Genomic DNA, 25,117 nt, shown 5'->3' on the forward strand with positions numbered 1-25,117 from the left:
TAACCAGTTTAATAAAGTTTTACTGTAATTTATGAACATGTCCCATCTCATTTGGCATTGTCACATGAGGGGTCATATTAATGATTTTTTTTATTTCTAATTTTAATATTTTTAAAAGTGTCAGTGATCTCCCTGAGGCAGCACTTAGCCTCAGGGAGATGTATGCTCTTTCATGCGCATGTGCGAAAGAGCACACTCTCGCTTTTGGGGAATCTCCCCGCCCGCACAGGAAGTGCTTCCTGCCGGATGTCATGCCGGGCGGGCCTTAATTGGCCCGCCCACATAAAGTGGTGGTGGGGCCCACTTCTCCGGTGGGGATTGGCTCCCCCCACCCCCCCACCCCCCCCCCCACCGGAGATTGGGTCGGGCCCGCCTGCCTGACAGGCAGAAAATTCTGCCCAATGTGTGGTGGACTGGAAGCCAATGAATGTCATTGAGGATTGTATTGAGGGGTAAAGAGGATTTAGTACACAATGGAATGTTGACAGAAAAATTAGTGCCATAAGGATACAAAGTGAAAATTCCAAATATTGATTCTCAAAATATTAATGTTTTTATGACTGACTGTGAATGTAATCATATTGTTCTTGTCATAGGCAGTAGTCTGCAGACCTGTTCTGCTATGGGTTTTTCAGTTGAAAGAAAATACTGTATTTTCAGTTTACCCATTGGCGGTGTGTTAGACTATTGTGCAGAGTTTGGAGTTTGGGCCAGTGTGATTCATACTTGTTAAGACAAATCTTGTGTTGCTGCCATTGTGTGTTGGGCATTAGAGCACCGTGAATTGAACTTGGCTCAGATATGGTTGGTTTGCCAGCCTGCTTGTTTTATTGAATATACATAAGACTTAGGAAAATGGAAAAAAAAAGTTGGAGCTTCAGAGGGCCTTTTACCCAAATCTATTATCTTTAAAGTTCTATCCTAATCTGTAGTCGTCATTGGAGATCTTATTGCCCATATTATGCAATCAGTTCTGACACTTTGGGGTAAGCCATTTGTCATTACCTTGGGTACCTCTAAAGCCTTTGACATGATTTGGTACTGTGCATTTCTAATCTAAGGATTCCCAGTCAAACATATGCCAAAGCTACCTATCCTCTCAAACCATTCTTTCTCTGATTTTGATTCCATTAACTCAGAGAGGGGCTCCTATATTGTGGTTCTTTTATATTATTTTCAAATAAAAATAATTTTAAAAAGATGTTGCTATTTCCCAACTAAAATCTCCATCATGCTTTCTGACCTGTACGCAATGAAGAGCTCTGTGTTTTTAATAACTATCAGAGTATCATTGATTGCTGTTCCTGTGGTGCATTCTGTATGTTGTCAGTCTATATAATTCCTTCTTTGTTACAGCCATAGTTTCGCTGTTAACAGACATTCAGTTCAAGGTAGAGCAAGTGCTGGCCACAGTATGCCGGTCAACATCTAAAACAGTAAAATACAATGCAATGTCACTTTTCTGACCATTACATGGTATTAGGTATAATATGTCTTTTGTACTGGAGTCTATGGAACTGGCCTTGATTCACATTTTTGGATTTGGTTGGTTTGACTATAAATCAGTTTATTAAACCAATGAACTTTAGATTAGTTTAGATTTCTTAGCAAGCTTTATGCTTGTACCTTTTCAGTATCATTGTGACTAGTTGGAAGAAAACACAGACAATTTTTATATGCTACCTTGTTACTTACCTTAAATCTTGACACTTTGTCTATCTCCAAGATAATGAAGTGAACTGTTAGTCCATATTCCCTGCAAAGTGAAGCTCAATAAATGTGCTTCATGTCAGCATTGGATTGCCATGACAGGAAACACAGAGCAGCTATGACATACAACTCTCGCTAGGAAGTGCACAATGTGATATGGTTGAGTAAAGTCTTGCTAGTTTGCTGAAGTAAAACAGCAAATTGAACCTCTGACATCTTTGAAACACCTTCCATGTCTGAAACCATATTTTTGGTCTGTCAGGGAATTGAGGAGTGTGGAGAGTGGTTGGGAAAATGGAGCTAAAGCCCAAGATCAGCCATGAACATATTGAATGGTGGAGCAGGCACAACAGGCCCTGTGGTCTTCTCCTCCTAATTCTCATATTCTTGTGTATTTACTCAGTAAATTTTAGACTGGTAAATATCTATTTTTAAAAAACTCAAGTAATAAACTCCTGAGATTGTACTGCAATGAAATATTTGTGGTATGCAGAAGAAGATAAATTAAAGAGACTAATTGGCTCACAGAGTTTCTAATTCACATTTGTTACTGGCATTACATATTCATAATTTCTAATAGCCAGGAACAAAAATGTTTACCTAAAATAGATTTTAAAATGGTTAAACCCAAACTATCTATTCATTGCTGTAGAAGATTGAGTAGGTTTCACTTTGGCAAGTTAGCTCTTTAATCAGACCTCTGGTCTTTTCTTCGGTGTGGGAAACAAGTCAATAATATATGATTGCCAAACCTCATTAAAAATTTACAATAAAGAAGTGAATGATCTCAATACTTAAAAGGAGGGCGAATGCAATTTCCCTTAAGTTCCTTTAACTCGTAAGCTTTATTATGCCGATTGAGATAATTGTGGAGGTGTCAAAGTGAACTATGGCAGCATTTTCAGCTAGTTTGCCTTTGAAGGTTTAAGTTTGAATGAATTTCAGGTGTTATAGAACTGGAGAGGTACCAGATCAGGCATGGAATTTGGAGCCATGGCATCACTGGGAATGGCACTATGGAAATGGGAGGCCCTCCAGGCAGGCACACGGTGCTTCTAGCCACTTGCAATGTGACCTGCACAACGCCTCATGCTGGGATGGGAACTTGCATGGGCACCCCCTGCATGGCCTGGGACCATCCCTACCAGTGTTGTCATGGAATCACTCAGCTCTACTGGCTGATTCCAACATCCACAGTAATTTACTTTTGTTTTTATTTCCACGACAAACGTCATGGACAGCTCTCGAATTGTGGCCCACACACCCAAAAAATTACACAGATCTATTTTTAGCCCTACAGCTTTGCTGCATGAAAATGTGGACCGGGGGAGTAATGTCAAACCCATTAAAATCTGCTTCCCAAAAATGAACCTGAAATTGTATTTTTAGTTTCACTGAAAAGAGCTTATATTTCTGTTGAATTCTGCCAAGCTGATTGAGGAGCATTTAATCAATAAAACATTGATTTCCTTTAAAATTTCCCCAATTCAATCAACCAATTCTCACAAAGGGCAAAAATATTTAGTGAATAAGGAAGCAGTATTAGGCAGATTTGTTTCTTGTTGACGGTAAATGTCTGTGTGTGAGTTGTCAGTCTATAAATTGTTAGGGCAGAATTTTGCCCCAGGCGCGCAGGCTCGGTGAGGGTGGGCGGGGGCAGCCGGGAAGCCGACTGTCACCCACTATCGGGACCGCACCGTGATTTCAAGCTGGTGGGCCAATTAAGGCCCACCCAGTGTGAAATGTGAGTGGCAGCACTCAGGGCTGCCTGTGCCGATGGGGTTGGGGGGGGAAGAGTGTGAGTGGGCCAAGCGCAAACTTTGCGCATGTGTGTGAGTACTTCATAATCCCCCTGAGGCATAGAGCTGCCTCAAGGTGATGAAGTGCTTTTAAAAAAAGAAAATGAAGAAAATAAAAATGTAATAAAACATGTCCCCTCATGTGACTCTGTCACATGAGCTGGGACATTTTATTAATTCAATTTTAAAACTTTTATTTTATTTTTATTTGCTTTTGGTAACTTCCTCCTGCCCATGGATGAGGTATCCAAAAAAATGCAAAGGCCAGCTTGGCCTTTTCATCTTCCCGTCAGCTGTAAGGTTGGAAGGGCAGCGAAAAATATCGATTAATTGATAATTCAATGGCCTTAACAGCCCTTTTAATTGTCGGCAGGTGTGCTGCCGGCTCCGATGCGCACCCACTGACCGAACTACCGCGCCATTGTGCGTTGATGTCGGCTGAGTGTCCCGACGTCAGTGCGTGTCATTTCATGCTTCGGCGGGCCTGGTGCACACCCGCCCAACAAGTGAAAATTTCTGCCCATAGTGTTTCTACTCTTATATCAGATTGTTAACTTTTCACATGGTGGCGGGCTGGGGGTGGGGGGAACAGCTTTTTTCGCTTCAGAAATAACCAGTTAATGTTTGAAAGTGGGACTGGAGCTTGTCAGAACCATTTCTATCAGACATTATTTTCTCCATCTGCTTATTGCAGGTGCACTTGAAGCAGAAAGTTTTAAGATGACCTTGTATTTTTTGAAGAAGCTATGTACAACAAATAAGCTGAGAAAATGTAGCTTTTATGAATGTTTAATTTTCCTCAAATAATCTTTCTGGGACATTCCGAGCTGTTGTCTTAAGCAAAGAATGATTTTCTTTAAGATAGATTTAAAATATTATGGAAAAAAGAGACCAAATGGATAATTCCGAGAGCCAACACAGGCATAATGAAGTCAAATGGATCTTGGTGATGTAAAATTCTATGATTTAATAGTTGCAAATGTTTTTTTGAGTTAAGTGGGATCTTCCTTATTGTAAATAGCTCAAAAGTGTTTAACTCTCCTCCATCCATTTGTGATTCCCACACTGCAGGTTAAAGTAATTGGAACAGCTAAAATAGGGTCTATTTGAACTCAACGCTAATTTCAAATGGTGCTGCTGAGTTCAGGTTTCCACCTGTGTGATTCATGTACTGCCCCCATCTTCCTGCCAGCAAAAATAGTATCTGCAGAAATGGGGGTGGGACTTCCGCATCTGAGTCCAGCTACCATTTGTAAAGGCCTCCAGCGTCGGCTCGACTCTTTGAAAATCCAGCTCTATGTTAATCAAAATGAGAACCATATTTCTTAAATAATTTTAACATTACAACTGAGAAGCTATTTTTAATGTGTGGCAGAATTGCCCATTTTGGAACAAATTCACATCACACAATGTTCCAAGTTAATGCAGTGTTTAAACAAACAGTGTGTCATGATCCCAGCTGAGGTTACCCCTGGACAAGCCTGATCCCAGGGTGGAACCCAGCTTAATAGATCCTAACTTTTATTTGTTAGTTTAGATATGTGGAGAGTAGCTACTGAACAGAGTCACAGGAGTCAGCTGATGAACTTTTAACAAAAGTATAAAACATTTATTAAAAAAGAAAAGATGAACAATATTACACTACTCCTTCACCCACAACTAACCTTTACTGATATATACAAAAAAGTATACAGTCCATATACCAATAGGCACCCTGTGGTCATATGCACCACACTCTAAAACCAAGTGACATATGCCACCTCAATCAGATGCTATGGATCGCCCCTCAACTCCCCCGAGACACTTGTCACACCGTGGGCCAACCAGTCTCACTGGGCTCCACCTTTCACCACTTTCCAAGAACTTGCCTTGGAATCTTCTCCCAAACCTCTCTCAGACCCTTTCCACATGGATTCACCTCCAGGGTTTCAAACTCCCTTTCTGATATTCCTCTTCCTTCGGTCACCACATGCATTCAAGCTGTCTTCCACACACACTCTCTCATTTACTCAGCCATCAACAGTATCACTGCTTCACATGCCCATAGCAAAGAGTTACAGACCTTCAGTTGTCTCTTTGGACCTTCTTGCCTCTTGCAAGCTGTTCTCACTTTAAATCTGTTTTCTGCAGCTTGAAGCTTTAAACTTGAAGCATGGAGTCTTTCTCTGCCCCTCAATCTTAACTTCACTTAATGGGACCTTTTCCCAGGCTCCTGTCCTTCCTTGAACTAGAAGGTTTTCTTTGGACGTTCCCCTCTTCCAGTCCCCTGGAGTTTTGGGGTATTTCTTTAGCTTGGGACTTCTATCTGTCCCCTTTGCTCTAGTCTCTCCTGGCAGCAACTTCAAAACCTGCTGAGCTCCAACAGCTTCCAAAATAAAACTGCTGTTTCTCTTCTGTGGGAGTTTCCTCTCTGACCCCTTGTTGCTAGGCAACAGCCCAATTCTTCCACCCTTCATTGTTTATCTTTTCTTTAGGAGTCGTAAAACTCATTAGAAACATAAGCACCCTTTTGAAGTGAAACTAATACTCAATTTGACCTTTCTTAACACATAGCTATAGAAGTTAACATCAAACCGAAACTTTAAAGCTAAAACTCATTCCTAACACCCACAAATACCAGTGTAACCTACTTAAACAATCTCTATTTCCTAATAAGTGCCATCGAAGCATGTTGTGCTGTTTCTTCAAATCTTAGGCCAGGATTTTCCAGTCATCAGACAGACTCAGCAGGGACGAGCGGGATCAGCCATGAGACAGACCTCCACCCGCGATCAGGCCCTGACTGTGATTTCACGCTGGGGCTGGCCAGGCAGCAGCAAAAGCTCCCTGAGGCACAGAGCTGCCTCAGGGAACTGAAGATTTTTAAAATAAAAAATTTAAAAATGTTTAGAAACATGTCCCCTCGTTACTCTGTCACATGAGCAGGGACATGATAGAAATTAGTATGACAATCTTTTTTTAAAAATCACTGGTCAAAACCTCATCCCACCCGTGGATGAGGTTTCACAAAAAATCCAAATGGCTGCCTGGCCGATTTTCCTGCCTGCCAACTGTAAGGTCGACCAGGCAGCAAAAAAAATCTTTTAATTATGACTTTAATGGCGTTAACAGGCTGCTTAATTGTCAGTGGATGCGCTGCCGACTCCCATGCACGCCCGCCAACTGAAATATCGCGCGAGTGCGCGATTACGTCGGGATGCTCGCCCAACGTCATCATGCATCATCAAAGGCAAGCTACCTGAAACTGCTGCCATAGTTCACTTTGACACCTCCGCAATTATCTCAATCAGCATAAAAAGCTTACGAGTTAAAGGAATATAAGGGAACTAGCATTCACTCTTTAAGTATTGAGATCATTCATTTCTTTATAGTAAATCTTTAATGAGGTTTGGCAATCATATACTATGTGATGTGCACTAAGTATAAAGGGGGAACGTTCCTCTCTGTAGTCTAAAGCTTAAGTTGCCTACAAAAAGAAAATAGTGTTTAGTTAAAAGTGCCATTAGTCATTTGTTACAGTAAAATTTAAAACATGAAATCTTGAGGTGCCATTCTTTCACCTGTCATCTGGAAGTTCTAATTTATTTTAAAAAGTTATCAGTCTCCATGAAGATCGTAACAGCTTGGGCTACCCACCTCCTTTATCAGCAATTACTTACATATAAAACCTGAAAACCATTTCCTTCACTTCAACAGACTCATACTCCCATATTTCATAGATTCCTGTCTAAAAAGAAGGATTTTTGGAGAATACTGCAACTATGTACAGGCACTTGAGCCCAGTCTCCTAGGGTGTGCAGTAAGTGTGGCACTCAAATGTTCATGGAAGCTTTGTCTTTGTTGCAGGGACTGTTGGAGAAATAAATAGCTATGTTGTAACTAGAACCAAATTCCTAGCTAAGGAGTAACCAATGACTAGACTCACTCCATATCTACAGAGGCACAGACTTCAATGCTGGAGTATTAGGGAGTAAGATGGAGTACGTAGTGCCTTCCTAATACCTGTGGTGGCAGCTGTCTTGCTGGGCATCTATGATCTGATGGCTGCAACTAGACCAGCCATCCTCTGATCAGTGGAGCCACAGATACAGAATGTGTGGCTGCTGGAATCCATCAGCTTCTGATACCATCTCTGTTATCAGTGACACATGCCAAGCTTGCAGGCTATCCCCTCAGAACACTCTACTGCTGGAACATGTAGGACGACTGTAAGCTGGCCAGGAAAATCCTTCATACATGCAGCCTTATAAGCAGTTCCCTGTCAATACCAAACTTCCATGAGACAAGGGTCATCTCAGTCCCTTGAGCCTTTGCAGAACCTGAGTAGCCAAATCAACACTGATAGCACTGGTTCACAGCTGGAAGGCACAAGAAACAAAAAGTAGCTTTTTTTGTAGAAAGGCACGTAGAGACATCCAGGGGAAGCATGGCATGAAGAGTGTTTGCACTTTAGAGTTTACCATAATAAGATAGTGTATATTCTATGATGGTGCTTTGTTTTTGGTGAAGGTTAGGAAAGGGAGCAATATGTGCTGCTGATATTTTATTGTAGGTGATGATCATTATAATCTTGTAGAGGATAAGTAGGCTGATAATTTGTTATATCATAGGTGGGTGATGAATTAAAATCACGATGCCAAAAACTTCAGTGATGAGACGTGATGTTCGCTGCAATAAACGTTGCCTGAGTCTCCATTAATCCATCCTGTAGTGCTCCTCTTCCACGAAAACCTGATACAAGGGTATGCCCACAGAGAATGCCCTTCTTGGTCTGGAGAAGTTTTTAGTCAGTGGGGCTGCCAGCAGTCTGATCTTATGATAAGCAGTGAGAAGGAAGTTCAGATGTGTGTAAGCAGAATTAACTGCAGTTGGACATAATGCACAGAATTCCTGGGAAAGCATTGCCACAGAGCAAATCATGAACCCTTCTGCATTTAGCATATGCACTGAAAATAATACGGCCTAACCTGTGTGCACACCAGATCTCTGCATTTCTGGAAAACCTCACTCCACAACACTAAAAACTGCAGATCACAATTATCAAGAGGTAAAGAAAAACAGGAAAAAAACATCAAGTTGAAAACAAAATACTGATCTAATTTTCATCATTATTTTAAAACTTTTTTTCAAACTAAGTTATCTAAGAGCTACCTTTCATATAGGTGCATGTTGTTGCACAGAATCTTACCTCAATGCAGCAACATTTGTGTGCTTCAACTAAACTAGAGATCTAGGCAAATATTGTCTTATTTGTTTCCAGATTGAGGCAGATTTTGGCTGCAGAACTGTATTAAGAATCATTGCAAAGATACAATGACAAGAGAATGTTGTGGTTGCTGTATTGAGTCTGCTGCAACCAGGAGGTGCTGGTTCTGATAATTTTTGCAACAAGCTAGCTTTGGAAAATCATAGCTTACTTTTTGGTGCTTCTTCCATCAGGGACAGTGAAAGCATTTTCTCTCTCACTGGCAATCTTAGATATACTAGGGATAGGATTGTCCTTTGGTGGTGGTGCAAAATGGGTGATAACAAATCGGCTGCTGATTTTTTTTAAAGGAAAGAAAATATTGCTCGGGTAGAAATCAGACTATCAGTTTGTTATTGCCCATTTTTTGCTACTACTATCATCAATATTCCACCCATTTATTTAGTGCAAGCTTGATAATGTGACGTTGGACTGTTTATAGCAGAAGTGTTGGCTCCCAACACTTTAGTGTTAACCCAGGCAGATTGAGTATTCTGTCCTTCACAAAGACAAAGATATATCACAGAAAGCAGTTGTAGCAATCATTTGAAACTGTTGCAAACTCCCAAAAGATTTGTATATTGTTTGAAATTAACATGATCTGAGAAGGGATGAACCCTTAGGTTTATCACACTCCCTTCAAGGAGACTATTGCTTTGTATCCTTCTGAATTCATAGCTACAGTAATTTCCATATAGCTGACAACTGTTAATGGAACCTGAATTTAATAAAGGCAGTCACTGTTCAGTCCACAGGTGCTTGCACAATTCATATTCAGGAGTAATTGTAAAATATTAGTCCAGTCAACAGGCACAGCAGATCACATATTAAACTAAAGTGATGATGGAGGAAGGATACTCTAAGGTGGCTTAATTAACGTTCTTCAAGTTAAAAACAAATTCAGGTACATTGGTTAAAATGCTGAAAAATTTCAGTACTGGATACCACCGTGAGGACATGGGATTAAGGTGAGAAAATGGAGTTCAGCTATGATCTTACTGAATGGTGGAGGAGGTTCGAGGGGCCGTATGGCTTACTCCTGTTCCTAGTTCTCATGCTCTTATGGCCCATGGAAGTTGGCAGCAAGAACTAAAGTCAGACATTGCTTTTTCACTCAATGGATCATAAGAGTTATGAAATAGGTCACTGGGGAAAGCAAAAAAGTAAACGAAATAAAGGAACCGACAATTAGATTTGTTTCTGGAAACAGAAAGGATTGAGGGGCATGCTGAGAAGAGTTGAATGTAGACTTGATCTAACCAAAGAGATGGGCTCATTCAACTGAGTAGCTTTTCCTGTTTTTAAATGGCCTTGCAGTCTTATAAAGCTCAAGCCAGGTTTTCAAATACTGCAGGGCATTGTTTAGTCAGGTTTGGCCTATTTCATACTGAAGGTGGATAGCAGTGTAAAAGCTGAGACTGTAGTTATGTCTGATCAACTCAATTTCCCTATCAATTTAATACACCAATTTCTGATTTGTTATTATCTGCTAAGCAAATAGATCTTTTGTTTATGAAAGAATGTTCACTCATCCATAAAATAATTTGTATACCTTTAGTGTGTGCCAGATCATATTTTGTACTGAATACAATATTGTAATTCCTCGTTCAATATGTGTCTGTATTAATATTTACTGAAGAATGTAACTAATAATTCAAGCAAAATAATTAGGAGAATACCAATTTGATAGTTGCTTAAAACATGTAAAAAGTATACATGGTCAGTTTAGCTCACTAGTCTTAATTAACAGTAATAATTTGCTATTAAAGCGCCATTTAATGATTGATCCAGTTATTTTTCTCCTTTATTTATATTGGTATAAGCTGTTGGAGTCTTAGCAGGGCTTTCAGGCTAAATGCCTCCCGAAAGTAGAGAGGGAAGAAGAAACCTCCTGTTGAAATCTTGAGGGAGTTTCCATTTCTTTTTCTGTGTGCAAATGCAGCACCACACCCATCCACCCCCCCCCCCCCCCACCCACCCCCACCCACCCAACCCTCACCTTCCCAACCCCACTACTCCTAATATACACCCTTAAAAGGCAACTTGCTGGAGCTGGGAGAAAGGCTGATTTGGGTGACATGATTTTCTTTCTTCTCATGTCAGATTTTATAATGTATTGCTAGAAGTTTGGTACAGTGCAGTGCCTATTACATATTGATATTCTGCCTTTGATGCCACTCAGTTGGCATTCAAGATGGGAAACAATAAACATCAGTTTGATTTTCAATGCACCCACTCGCCGGTAGCTGATGTTGCCTGAGCAGTTTTGCTGTTCAGTATGAATGAAGGGGATAATTCTCATCTTTGCCACTTGAGTGGAACTTATCAATCACTTGTTATAGAACCTTGCATGATTTTAATTTCCATTGAAATCAAGTGGTAAAGATGAAAATTACCCTGAAGTATTATCAGCAAGGGCAAACACGCAATTAAGTTTTTTTTATCTATTATGTTTTTCCCTGGTTCTTTTGAAGGTCAAGACTATAAGGCTGTAATTTAGCTCCATCAATACAGGCCAAACCCAGTACCTCACCCATGTGGCTATCTTCAAGTGTAAGCATAGACAGTGAAGTTAACAAATGCCAACCCAGAAACAAGAAAAAGCTGACAAATCGAGAGCAGCCCTGAATTAAAGTCTCTAACCAGGGCCACTGCATTATGGTGATTGAGTTAAGTTGAGTAATTAGTTGGGATTCCAGTATTTTGGAGATCACCATTAAGTCAGATTGATTTTCTTGGAAAACTAGAATCCAAAAGCCTTCTTCCTGACAAGTGGAAGTGTGTAATTAAACTGAGAGTTGAGTGTGATAAGGTATTTTTTGTAATTTTGGGCTGTCCAATATCCCATCACATATAGTGCAACAAAAATATACATAAGTGTGTTTTTTTGTTATGATAGTGGATTAGAAATCTCTGATGGTGATCCCGTGCATTGAAGGTGTGAGCTTTATTTCCTAAGGGGCTGAGGAAATTTTTTGTTAATTTTTTTAAAAATTAGTTTTCCAGCGTCATGAAGGCTTTTTTGATTCTGCCTTTGAAGCAAAAATAATTTATTCTGAAAGGATTGCATGTTACACTTATCTTTGATTGTTACACCCTCAAAAGGTAATGCATAATGAGTATAACACAGCAGACCTAATGTGTACAGGTACCATAGCTAAATTATGTCATTTGTTCAATAATAAGCATGGCCTGAATCTCATTTAGGGAAAGAAGAAGGCCTTCTATTGGACTTCTAAAAATTGTGAACCATGAAACAGGACTGTATTGACACAGGTCCAAAATGCCACAAGCATAGCCAACACTAAGATTCTGCTATAGTTGATGCAAGCCTAGAAAGATTAAAGCACCCTTTACCACCTTGTCGTCTTGTTCCTAAATGACTGTCTACTGGTAGGTCAGGTACCAATGTGAATCAACAATTGAAATGGCTACCCATTGCCTTTGAGGTTCCCTGTTATATTTCAGGAAGCCAGTTGGTGAAAGACAATATCGAAGCCAATCTTTCCTCAGTCTAACATTTATTCACAGCTTGAAATATTACAAGCAAGTGCCTCCTAAATTAATTACACTCTAGTTTGAGTGTCTCTTTGTATCTGTTCAAATGAGACCCCAATCTGCATATGATTAAACACAATTAATATACAATTGAAAAAATCCATAACAGTGTACTCAGACACTTACCACCATACACACTGGCTTTCCTGTAGTTTACAATAAGAAGTATATCACACTAGATCTCCAGGAGAGTCTACTAACAACATGGTATCTTCTATTAAATAGGTCAGTAAAGTATTTTGGAAATGCCCCTGAAGCAAACACACAGAGACCATCCCTTACAATGACATGCAATTCATTGATAAAGACATCATATTAAATGCTTCATATCACAATGGAAAACCTGTTCTAACTTTCCTTATGAGAAAATTAAGTTCACTGGTTTTCCAATCTACGATTATAAGGATCCTGGAACTAGAGTACACTTTTCAGATAAAATCCTAAGTTTTAGCCATGCATTGACAGTTTTCAGTCTCTTGTTGGAGCGTTGTATAAGACATGAGATTTAAAAAGTTGCAGGCCAATCATAAAAGCAATGCAAATGAGTTGCTCTGAACCCAATGACATTCAACAATTGTATATAATCATAGCCTGCCTCACCATTCTCTGTACAAACAAGATGCAGTCTGTTTCTTCAATGAAAATGAGTTAGTTCATGATCATTCGCAGCTAATTGGGTTGAGATAACTTCGTTCATTTGAGCTCAGCAGAGACAGTTGCCAGAAGTAGCCAAGATTTTAATTCCTAGGTACAGAATTATCAAAAAGTTGAGAAAACAAAGACACGTGTTCAGTGTCAGTCAGGTTTAAAAGGGCTGCACAAATGCAAATCTGGTAATTAAGATAGAGTGATTGCTGATCCAAAATGAAATAACATTAAAAAAATAATTTGATCAGTTATTTGGAATAAAAGCATGTTTTTGCTGTTTTGTGCTATTATGTGTAGCATTATAGGGGAGGATTAACAATATTTGGAATTTTGTTCATGAGTGTTTCTACTTTTGTTTAGTCATTTTTATTCTGCAAAATAAAGCAGCTTCACTGTAGTTTTAAATCAGTTGTGCTTATTGAAAAATTGGAGAAGTGCACACACAGGCATGTGCACTTAGGATATCCAGATTGTAGCAGGGAAAGTTCTTGGGCAATGCTATCATATAATTAAATATTGTGCAATGTGTTAGTCAGCACTGAAATTTGAGTTCTGGTGTATTCCAGATAGCCAGTGGGTGAAGGAAGAATCTGAAGCCAGTCTTCACTTAGGATAGATTTATTCACAGGGTAAAATATTACAGGCATGTATCCCCTGACTCCACTCCATTTGTGTCAGTACGTGTCTCTTTATCTTTGCCCAAGTAACCATGCAATCAATGCCTGCCACCTGTATGTGCTTAATTTCAATTGATTCAATTAGCATCTGGGGTCCACTTATGGGAGTTATACTGAATCCGAGTTCTGGTGTGATAGCCAAGTGGTTATGGTACTGGGTTTGTAACCCCAAGATCAAGAGTTCAAATCTCACAATGGCAAACTATGAAACAATGTAACTTCATCTGAAACAGATGGAAACAGGTTTACTCAAAAGAGTATCAAGAGTTCAAATCTCACAATGGCAAACTATAAAACAATGTAACTTCATCTGAAACAGATGGAAACGGGTTTGTACTCGAAAGAGTTACACAGGCTTCCAATGCAAAATGAGATGGCAGCTTTGCAGGACAGAATTTTAGCTTGGCCTAAATAGCCAAGTGGTTATGGTACTGGGTTTGTAACCCCAAGATCAAGAGTTCAAATCTCACAATGGCAAACTATGAAACAATGTAACTTCATCTGAAACAGATGGAAACAGGTTTACTCAAAAGAGTATCAAGAGTTCAAATCTCACAATGGCAAACAATCAAGAGTTCAAATCTCACAATGGCAAACTATGAAACAATGTAACTTCATCTGAATAGGAACAGATGGAAATGTGTTTGTACTCGAAAGAGTTATAACAACATCTTTGGCTTGGCCTAAATAGCCAAGTGGTTATGGTACTGGGCTTGTAACCTCAAGATCAAGAGTTCAAATCTCACAGTGGCAAACTATGAAACAATGTAACTTCATCTGAATAGGAACAGATGGAAACGTGTTTGTACTCACAAGAGTTTATACTGAACCCGAAAAGGTTTATTCAGGGAAATGAAAATTTATAACATCTCACTTTGTGGATAGAAACCATAAACATGTTCTCGAAAACCCATGAGATATGCGTATTCAAATGTAATCCTTCTCACTAACTCCTTGGAAGCAGCTTCAGAATGAATCAATGGTTCCACACGCTGTTCTACGAGGTTATTGCCAATCTCCCCACCTCCACTGCCACCTAGAGCAACAAGCAAAAGCTTCTAGTTGACATTTAAAGATCCACTCCTTGGCTGTACATTTTATACTTCATTCCAGTCTATCACCTCAATCTGTGTTGCCCTTACCACCTTGATGTACTTTGTATTTCTTAGTCTTTCCAGCATAATTTACATGATTAGCTTTAACAGTATATCTCCCAGAAGGTTTGAAGTTCTCGTATGTCACTTGGTACCATTTCACAGTGAGCTAGTCATTTTGACAGCGAATGCTAACGCACCTCTGTGAATGTCGGCTGTTGGTCTGCAAAGCTGACAGTTGCCCTGTACAAGGTCAGTGTGGAGAGCTGGTTTTCATATTCCCACCAGCCGCTTAGTGCCAATCATGAGCTAATGTGAGACAGATGTAATTGTGCAAACGCACAAGCTTCCTACATGCATAGAAGAGAACTGCAAGGTATTCTCGGGTGTCCTTGAGAAGGAGGAGATCGTGTGGGATTGTCTTCATCTTGGTCGGGAAATACTGACATACTAGCACATTTTAATAAACGTTGAAGTACTGACATTGGCATGCATGCATTTCAGGGACTGAAGCAGGAGAATTCTTGGTTAGTATGGATCACGACAATAGCAGGCAATGCAGGTAGTCATCCACTGAGACTGCAAAATATCTGCAAAAAATACTGGATATGCTCAGCAGGTCTGGCAGCATTTGTGAGACATAATTAAAGGGCAGAATGTTTCCATGAGCTTCGGGACCCCGGTGTTGGGACGGAATGGGGGTCCCGAGCACGCACTTACCAGGAGCCAGACCAGTGCAGCTATTTTCCTAGGGGCCACCTCCTAACTGGCTGCCTCCAAGCTTGCTGTTCATTAAGCTGGTGACCTCCCTATACCGTGGACGGGGGGGTGGACACACTCTGCCATAGACAAAATTCTGCCGAGTACTCTTAATGACCCCCAGTTGGGCCCTTAATTATGCAAATTGCCTGCCTACGCTTTGCAGTAGGCAGTTGATCCATTTGCCTGGTCACTCTGGGGAAACTTTCCCAGTGGCTGGAATGCGCCAGGGAGCTTTCCCAAAGCAGCTCCCTGCCCCCTCCCCCTCCCCTAACCTGGCTGCACTTCCACCCCCACAGAGCCAGGAAAATTCTGCACAGTTTTCAGGTTGATGACCTTTCATCAGAATTTGATGCAGCTTTCCAACATCTGCAGTATTTTGCTTTTGCCTGCAAAATATTTCAGTGAACTTAATCACTGCATTTTTTGGTATTGACTGAACTATTTAGGGCAAGATTAATAATTTTACAAGAAGAGCAAGAGATTAAAATGGTTACCATTCAAATTAAGACCATCAGTTTTGGTTCTTCCAGGCCCTTCATTTTTCCAGTAATGTTAGATCAAGCCAAATTTGATCGGAACATATGCTATGGCCAGAGGCTAATCCACTTTCCTATTGTGGGTTTCTGAAGGTGTAGAAGAACTCAGTCAGAGTAACTCCAAACAATTCAGAAATACTTCATTTTCCTAACAGCATACCAGCAAGTCCTGATTCCGAACCAGAGCAGGATCCATATGTTTACTCAAGCACAAACTTTGAGACTGCACACAAGCAACTTGTGAGGAATTATAAGGCGACTTTGGGGAAGGGGTCAAGAGTAGTAGAATGCATTGACTTCTAGCAGACATCGGGCTGGATTTAGTGGAGCGCATTGGTCCGTGCTGGCTAAAAATTTGGGGTTGGGGAGTTCATCCCCTCTTTGAATGGCAGACCCACAGTTAATGAACAGTGTGAGATGCGTTAATTTGCTTGAGGCAGGCCTTCAGCACCCATCTGGGGAGAAGTCCCACCTCTAAGAGCTACTGTCCAATAGGTTGGCTGGCAGCTCTCTGGTTCCAGCAATGCCACTGGGAGTGATGGCCATTGCTGGGACTGTTTCCAGTCCCTGACTTTGAGGAACCAGGAGCCAGATGCGAGGTATGTACTGGCGAGAGTGGTGGGGATGGATGGAAATGCTGGGGCCAGGTCCTGATGAGGGGTGGGGTGCCAGGATCTACAGGCAGCGGAAGGGGAAAGGGTGGAGGCTGACTTTAGAGGGGGTCTCTGATGGGCTCAGGAGACATGTAATGGAGGATCACCCCCCCTTCTCCATCACCATCCTATACCGTTAAAGCTACCGGGCTTCGCACATGGCATGGTCCTACTCGTGCCCTGTATAAAATACCTGCAGCAGCAGGATGAGGCTCTTAAATGGCCATTAGCTCCCACTGCCACTCAGTGCCAATCATGAGAGACAGATGTGATTATGCACATATGCAAGCTTCATACATGGATATATGGGAACATCAAGATATTCTAGCGTGACCTTGAGAAGGAAGAGATCTCAAATTCTTTAATTGCCCTAAGGGTGTGCAGACTGCCCAACAGCTCCCCCACTGCACGTATAATTGAGGGGGCACAGGAGCAGTAGGTGCTGGACATGGTGCCCACTGGATTTAATTGCCCTCCTGCCTCACACTCACTGATAGGGAGCGTAAAATCCAGCCCATGGATTAAACTTAACAAATGCCAGCATGAAGCATTGATGAGTTGACACGTAGAATGTTGGCTCATTATTCGACTGTGAGGTGTGGTGAGGTCGTTCAACTTTATTGAGAGACTTATTTCCAACAGGTTTGCTGGGGATCAGAAATAGGAATCTGGCTGATTTTTTTTTTCACACCATTACCTTTGTCTGATTTCAGTTGAGAAAGTTATCCCTTCCACGTAGTTGAGCTGAGAGAGAGTTTTTTTTAATGGAAATACTGCCCCTGTACTTTTCCTCTCCTATTATTGGTTTGAGTTGATGAAAACGTAGCATTAAATTGTTAACTGTATTGAATCAGGAAGAAATTCCCAATAGGAAATTATTCCTGATTTATTAACTATCTTGAAGTTTATATCCACATTGAGAATGCATTCCTTGTAGAGCAGCTTTCGACCCGAGTCATCATCTTGTTGATTTGTATGTAGCTGCTCTTTCCATTGCTTATTTAGTTTATGTGGAATTTTATTTCTGATCAAATGCGATCTGTATTCTGAAATGCCTGTGCCTTTGCCCCTTCATATCTGCTGTACTATTGCTATTGCAATCTCATATAAATGAAGTAAATTTTGCATTATTGCCCAGCTTCTAGTGTCATTTAATTTCCTAAAGTGGAGCCTTTATTCAGCAAAAAAAAAGCTTAGCTATAAAATATAAGTATATGAAACATAAAAAGTGATTTGGGTTCCATGCAAGCCCATATAATGGATTACTGTAGTTTGAATAAAAAGCTCACAGACAATTAGAGTTGCAAGTTTTTTTATATTGTGTCCACGGACAGTCTATACATGGCCCAGCCAGAACTGGACACATTTTTGCGCCTTGTTGAATTCAGCAAGATCTACAACAGTGAAAGGTTCCTCTAGCGATAGGCATTGCAGGAGATGCTGCATAGTCTGTGGCTCAGTTCCACATTCACCAGTTGTTGGGCTGGTTGTATATCCTAATTTGCTTAGTGACACCTTTGAATGACCTACACCAGTCTCAAGTCTGTTAAGGCACTTCCAGGTTGCCCAGTTGCAATTAGCTCCTGGGGGAAGGCTTTCATCCGGTAGAATTTCCATCGCTGGGGGTTGTTCGAGACTGGCGAGCCAGTCTTTCCACAAGGCGATGCGGGCTTCAGATGGAGTTGATTGTAGTGGAACAACACTGTTCATGAAGGTCTTCCTTGACTGTAGGCAGCTGGGTGTAGGTATATGACCATGTAGAGAGTGCCTCTCATCTGATGTTTGATGGAGTCGCTCTTTCTTGCTGGCTACCATTCTTCTTATATCAGGGGGAGCGATACCCGCCAGGATATATAGGCTGTTGGTGTTTGTTGGTTTTAAACAACCTATGATAAGTCGGCAGCTTGCATTCAGAATGGTATCCATCTTAGTGTAAGTAGATCTTTCCCATGCAGGGCAGGCGTATTTGGCAGTGGAATAGCAAAGAGCAAGTGCACTGGTTCGCAATGTTTTCGAGCTTGCTCCCCATTTTGTGTTAGTGAGCTTATTCAGGATGTTGTTTCGTGTGCTCACTTTTGCCTTTGTCTTTTCGATGTGGTTCTTGAAGGTGAGGCATCTGTCAAGGGTGACTCCTAAGGAGATAGGGTGCTCGCAATGCATCAGTGTTGCTCCACACCAGGTTACTTTAAGCTTCACGGTTTCTGCGGTGGAATGCACAAACTTGTGTCTTTGATGAGTTTGCGCGAAGTTGGTTTTCTTCATAGTCGCAAGTAATCAAGTTCTATTCTATTCACGTTTTTGAAAAAAAAAATTCTGCTGCACCAATGAAAAATTGTTAACAGCTAAATGAAACAGGTAAGCAATGTGTTGAGCAAAAACCCTTAATGGTGTTTTGTTTCCCCCATTATTGTTAGACCTTAGACTATTGTATCCCCTCCATTACCCATTCAGTGCTACAAAAACAATTGCATCAATAACTAGATCCAAGTACTTTTCACTTTTTCTTAAATTTATAAATTAGAGCAGAGCTCTGTTGTTGTCTCCAAGGAGTCTGCATGTGGGAGTGGGCCTTTGATGCTGCTTGCGGGAATGGGGGTGGGGGGGATGATGGTGCAGGGGCATCTATGGCCCTACCTATTCCCCACTGATGACCTGAGAAATGCAGGTGGAAGATGTCTCCATTAGGGGTGCTAATTTTCTCTTTCACTAGGAATTAATAGATTGGGACCATAGCAGCTCCTAAGTGGGCACTATTTTCTAAACATTTAAGGAAAACATATTAAAATCATTTCTTCTTTATCTTCAGTGTCCAATCCTTGATTCTGGCCTGGGTGTCAAAACCCTTCCCCCTCCATCCGCCACATGTTGGGACTCACTTTTACCTTTCTGGATCTGTATGCATCAACTAACTGCGCTCTCTAGCCTCCTTAAACTGGAAAAAAACATGGGGAATTCCTTACCTCAGCCTTTCCTTCACTATGTAAGTGACCTTCTTTAGGGGCAGGCAGAGGTTGCGCCCCAAATGAGACACTTGAAAGTTCCCACACGAAGCTGAGAGATGAAGTATCCAGGTGAAAGCAGAGTGTTTGCCAGTTCTGGTGGAATGCTATCAGAGTTATGGTTGTGTCCCCCAAAACAGCAGAGCAAATCTGAGGCCTAAGTGACCTTTGCAATGGGACTTTATATAAAGTAGAGACTCATAGCTTTAGGGTAACACCATAACCTTGAATATTCTTTTTAAAATAATTTCCTTTAATAATCTGTTTGTATTGCAGATTCTTGGAGAGAGGTGGGCAGCTATATGCAAATGGACTGAGGAGCGCTGGATACTGTTGCAAGAGATTCTTTTTAAATGGCAGTACTTCACTGAAGAACAGGTAACTCACATTGCCAATTACTTTTCTGATGTACAGCCTTAATTCACATTGAAGTAGATTTCTGGGAAATAAATCATGTCAAGATATCTTGAAATAAGCACATTTCTTGATATTGGCTGTGGTTAACCTCAGTATTTTTCTTACATCTGTCATTAACCAAAAGCTGTTTTTGATAGTAGTGGATATAATACCATGCTCCATCTGATTCTGTTTTCCAATGGTAGCTCAATGCAATCAAGGCCTTATGAGACATTCTCTTTCTTAACTCTTTTTTTACTCCTGGTAATGAGTCTTTAGCATTAATACACATAGGTAGCAAGTCAGTTGGAAGGCAGCTGTGAATTCATGATCATCACTGCCAATGAGTGAATGATAATACCCCTATTACATTAGAATGGTAAAGCTTTCATCCATCCATTGGTTTGGGTGGTTTAGATGGACCTGAAAGAACCACAGCATTGCTTGAAGAAGGGCAGGGAGTTTCCTGGCGTCGAGGACAGCATTTCTGCACCAACCAGCTCCACAGAAGACAATTAAACTGATCGATGATTTTTGTGACATCTTATTATGTGCAAAATCGTAGCTATGTTTGCCAATACTAAATTCATGCAGTTCAAAGTTATTCATTGTCGATAAAGCTGTCTGAGATGCTTTAGAGAAACATGATTATGGTGCTATATAAGTGCAGGTTTATTCCTATCCTTATCCCTGTGGCCCAAACAATATTACACCATGAGCTGAAAATGGTGCAGAGATATTCAAAAGCTCCAGTTATATCAACTTTCTTTATTCATTCATGGGAAGTGGGCATTGCTGACTAGGCCAGTATTAATTGAGCATTCCCTAATTGCCCTTGAGAAGGTGGTGGTGAGCTGCCTTCTTGAACCGCTGCGGTCAATGTGATGTAGGTACACCCACAGTGCTGTTAGGGAAAGAGTTCTAGGTTTTTGACCCAGCGACAGTGAAGGAATGGTGATATATTTCAAAGTCAGGATGGTGAGCGGCTTATAGGGGAACTTCCAGGTGGTGGCATTCCCATGTGTCTGCTGTCCTTGCCCTTCTAGATGGTAGCAATTGTTGGTTTTGAAGGTGCTGTCCAAGGAGCTTGATGAGTTCCTGCAGTGCAACTTGTAGATAGGACATACTGCTGCTACTGTGTGTCATGTGGTAGAGGGAATGAATGTTTGTGGATGGTGTGCCAATCAAGCGGCTGCTTTGTCCTGGACAGTGTTGAGCTTTTTGAATGTTGTTGGAACTGCACTCATCCAGGCAAGTGGAGATTATTCTATCACACTCCTGACTTGTGCCCTGTAGATGGTGCACAGGCTTTGGGGAGTCAGGCGGTGAGTTACTTGCCGCAGAATTCCTAGCCTCTGACGTGCTCTTGTAGTCACAGTATTTATATCGCTAGTCCACTTCAGTTTCTGGTCAATGGTAACCCCCAGGATGTTGATAGTGGGAGAATCAGCAATGATAATGCCACTGAATATCAAGGGGTGATAGTTAGATTCTCTCATGTTGGAGATGATCATTGACCGGCACTTATGTGGCATGAATGTTACTTGCCACTTGTCAGCCCAAGCTTGGATATTGTCCAGGTCTTGCTGCATTTAGACATGGACCGCTTCTATATCTGAGGAGTTGTGAATGGTGCTGAACATTGTGCAATCATTAGCGAACAACCCCACTTCAGACTTTGTGTTTAGAAAAACAATTTCATATAGCTATAATGGATAAACCCATACTCATGACAACATAGCAATGCCAAATTGCTATAAATTTATCATATTCTGAGAAATTCCAGAATTCCTCTGGGTCTGTGCCGGTGCAGAGCTACAACCTTTTTTTTAGGGATAAGTAAAGCTAAATGTTGAGAATTTACAGTTTATTTAACATGGCAATGGAAATTAGAACTATAGTTTTCTGCTATAACTATATTCTCTGAATAAGCAGAATAATCTCTGAATAATCAACTGTGATTTCCTTTTGCTGAACACTTCATCTGGTAACTGGCTGATCAATGGAAACCAGTGGGTGACAAACCACAGTTAAACTCTTGGAGCTCAGCACTGCTTACTCAATGTAGTATATTGGTACTATATTCCATTTTGCTTTTATACCAAAGAATCTTCATTTCCATGAAAAAACATGACTTTCTTTAATCATATGTTAAAGATTGCTGACTTGATGCAGTTTCTGCATGTGCTATTAGAAACAAGCCTGATTTATTAATTATTGTTGTTTCATTCTGACTGCCTCAGTTTGAAGGTCAATGTTTTAACATAAACCTTCCTGTTTGTTCTAGTGCCTTTTTGATGCATGGCTGATGGAGAAGGAGGAGTCATTGAATAAGGTTCAGACAACTGGTTTCAGAGACCAGAATGAGATGGTCGCTAATTTGAGAAAATTAGCAGTGAGTGCAACAGTTATTGAAAGTGCTCTTTCACTCATGCAATCAGTTAATTATTAATTATGTAGATGGTATTGTAATGAATATTCATGTTCCTGATTTGGCATCAGGCCAATCGACATTGAACAAACTGCTCAGAAAACCCTACTCACATTTTGACAGCAGTGACAAATTCCACCACAGCAGCTGAGGCAATTTACAACATTCTAAAACAAACAACAACATTTTAAATAAAACAACCCAGAACATTTTTTTAAAAAGTCAGTTTGCCCTATCTCCCAATATTAAAGGATCCTTTAAAAAAATCTAGGATCCAGATCCGCATCTTCACCAAAAACTAATCAATTCTTCCATGGGCCTTACCTATCTGTGTACAAAGTTTTGTTGAAATCCATCCATTAGTTATTGAGATATATTGTTCTCAGACAAACTGGGCTGGATTTTATGTACCTCCACCAGTTGTTTTTTGGCCAGGGGGCATGAAAAATAATGCAGATGCCAACCCCCCATCACCTTCCTAGCCATGCCCAAGCTCACTTCCATAATACAGGGGTTGAAATTGGCAGCCCATCCACCATATTTAAATAAATAATCAATGGTCAATTAGGCCTGTTAGTGAGCCAATTGACTCCGGTAATATATTGCTCACACCATAATACAGTTGGCATGGGCAGTCGGACTGGTGGAGGGGTCATACTGCACCAATTTAGCCCACCTGCACTGTGTTATGTCTATTCTATTGCTGTTGTTTTCCATTTGGCACCTTTGGGATCAGAATGTTGAAACATCTTGTATTCAATACCATAAAGCGGCCTGGTCATGTTTTTAGCTGCCTAATAAAGGCAAAAATGCCTCAAAGTCAGAAAATGTGGGAGACATTCAGCAGGACAGACAGCATCCATTGAGAAAATACAAGCCAGTTGCTGCTTCAGGCATAAACCTTTCTTGAAAAGAGCCTCAAACTTGATTTGTTTTGAAAAAAAAATGCAAGGGGTCAGTCGGGAAAGGTTGCTTATTCCTAAGTAAGTGAGGCAGATCTTGAATCATGGGGGATTTTGTTACTGCAACCTTTCACAGACTCTGATATTAATGTCCCAAAGTGGCTGTCAGATTTATTTTTGACTAATGTTTCTCACCACACCCTCATTTCACTGTGTCATTTTTTTTCTCCCCAGGCTCTGCAACATAATTTTGATTCCTCAGATCTAGGATGAACTTTTCACGGCCTTTCTTTTCCCTGTTACATTCCTACCATCGGTGCTCTGAGGGTGACTCCAACTGGGGGATAACCTAGTCAAATGCAGCCCCATATTGTAGCCATCTAATTGGTAGGGACCTGAACCTATTAGCAGCCCCAAGAATGAGCACTTGGGTGAAATATAATCAGCCCATGGATCCTTAAATAGTGTAAAGGCCAGAGCTTTGGAAGGGTGGGGGAAAAATTATTGTGATTTTGATTTATTTTGCCCTAGCACTCAGCTTTAACAAGCTCCCTCCTGTCAGCAGGTAGACTGGCGTGGATCAAATCCTGCTGCTTTGCACCAGAACATGTTGCTTTTGGTTACTGTTGGTTTTCTGAACAATGCAAGTAATAGCCATGAACCCTCAAAGGCAAAAGTTGACTTTGAATGTCATGGAAGTTTTTGGACATATTTTATATCTATATAACCATTAATAGTTTACCTTAGATGTTAATTGAAATAAGTACAGTTCTGACTGGAAAGTTCAATGACAACTTTTTATTAATTTTTCTAAAATTATTTGTATCTTATGAGAGATAAAAGTTCACTGCAGAACTAAAGAAATGCAATATTTTCAGTTAGTTATGGGATATTACATGTATGATGAGTCATGTAAGCCATACTTTTGTTGGCTGCCCTTTTAGTTCCTTCTTTTCCTGATCAACAGATTCTGAAAGGAGAGCTGGAGATGAAACGACAGTTCATGGATAAACTTTGTGCCCTTTGTCAGGATCTCCTCATGACATTGAAAAATAAGGTTGTAGCTCAGAAGTTACAGGCGAGGCTTGAGGAATTTGCTCAGCGCTGGGATGATCTTGTACAGAAACTGGAGAACTACTCCAAGCAGGTACATCACTGATTGTCAACAGAAAGTAAACAAAAGCTGTGCCACGGCTATTCAGTTTCTTGTGTCAGTTTTATTCTTCAGTCTTGCTAATCAACTCATTACATGCATCTTTTATTGCCATTCATCCAGGTTAGATCAATAGCAAAGGCAGACTTATCCACCCCAATTAACTATTTAGGTGGTTATGTTATTTCTACTTTGCTAATTTAGCTTGCTAGCAGGCATTAATGCTTGGTGAAGGGCTTGATTTTAGATTTGCTATTTGTGTGACACTAATAGCAACTATATGTTTATCAATTTTGTGTTCATGAAAGTGTGAGGAATGTTTTATTCATAGTATTATTACAAGCATTCCAGGTCTGGTGTTCATGGACTAGTCAATGAAATTCTCCATTTGGTGTCAATTTGTGGCAAGTTGTGGACAGCTCTGTTCCATGTGCTTTGCAGAACTTGCACTGTACCTTCAAGGTAGAAGGAGAGGGTGAGGGGGAAAGGAGAATTCACAGAAGTTCCAAGAGAAACTTTTGACAAAAAAAAACAGAAAGAAAGAAGCAACTGCT

At 40.6% G+C, this 25,117-nt stretch overlaps 1 protein-coding gene across 1 annotated transcript in view; it reads left to right on the plus strand.

Annotated features, from left to right (window-relative positions):
- The window catches only part of dmd (dystrophin), a 1,748,406-nt gene that overhangs the window by 513,819 nt on the left and 1,209,470 nt on the right, over positions 1 to 25,117 (plus strand). Inside the window, exons 13-15 of the mRNA XM_041212034.1 lie at positions 19,958 to 20,059; positions 22,365 to 22,472; positions 24,378 to 24,557. Of these exons, the coding sequence (XP_041067968.1) occupies positions 19,958 to 20,059; positions 22,365 to 22,472; positions 24,378 to 24,557 (390 nt within the window). The remainder of the gene's footprint in view (positions 1 to 19,957; positions 20,060 to 22,364; positions 22,473 to 24,377; positions 24,558 to 25,117) is intronic.

Source organism: Carcharodon carcharias, chromosome 18 (genome assembly GCF_017639515.1).
Source record: "Carcharodon carcharias isolate sCarCar2 chromosome 18, sCarCar2.pri, whole genome shotgun sequence".
In the NCBI taxonomy this organism is placed as follows: domain Eukaryota; kingdom Metazoa; phylum Chordata; class Chondrichthyes; order Lamniformes; family Lamnidae; genus Carcharodon; species Carcharodon carcharias.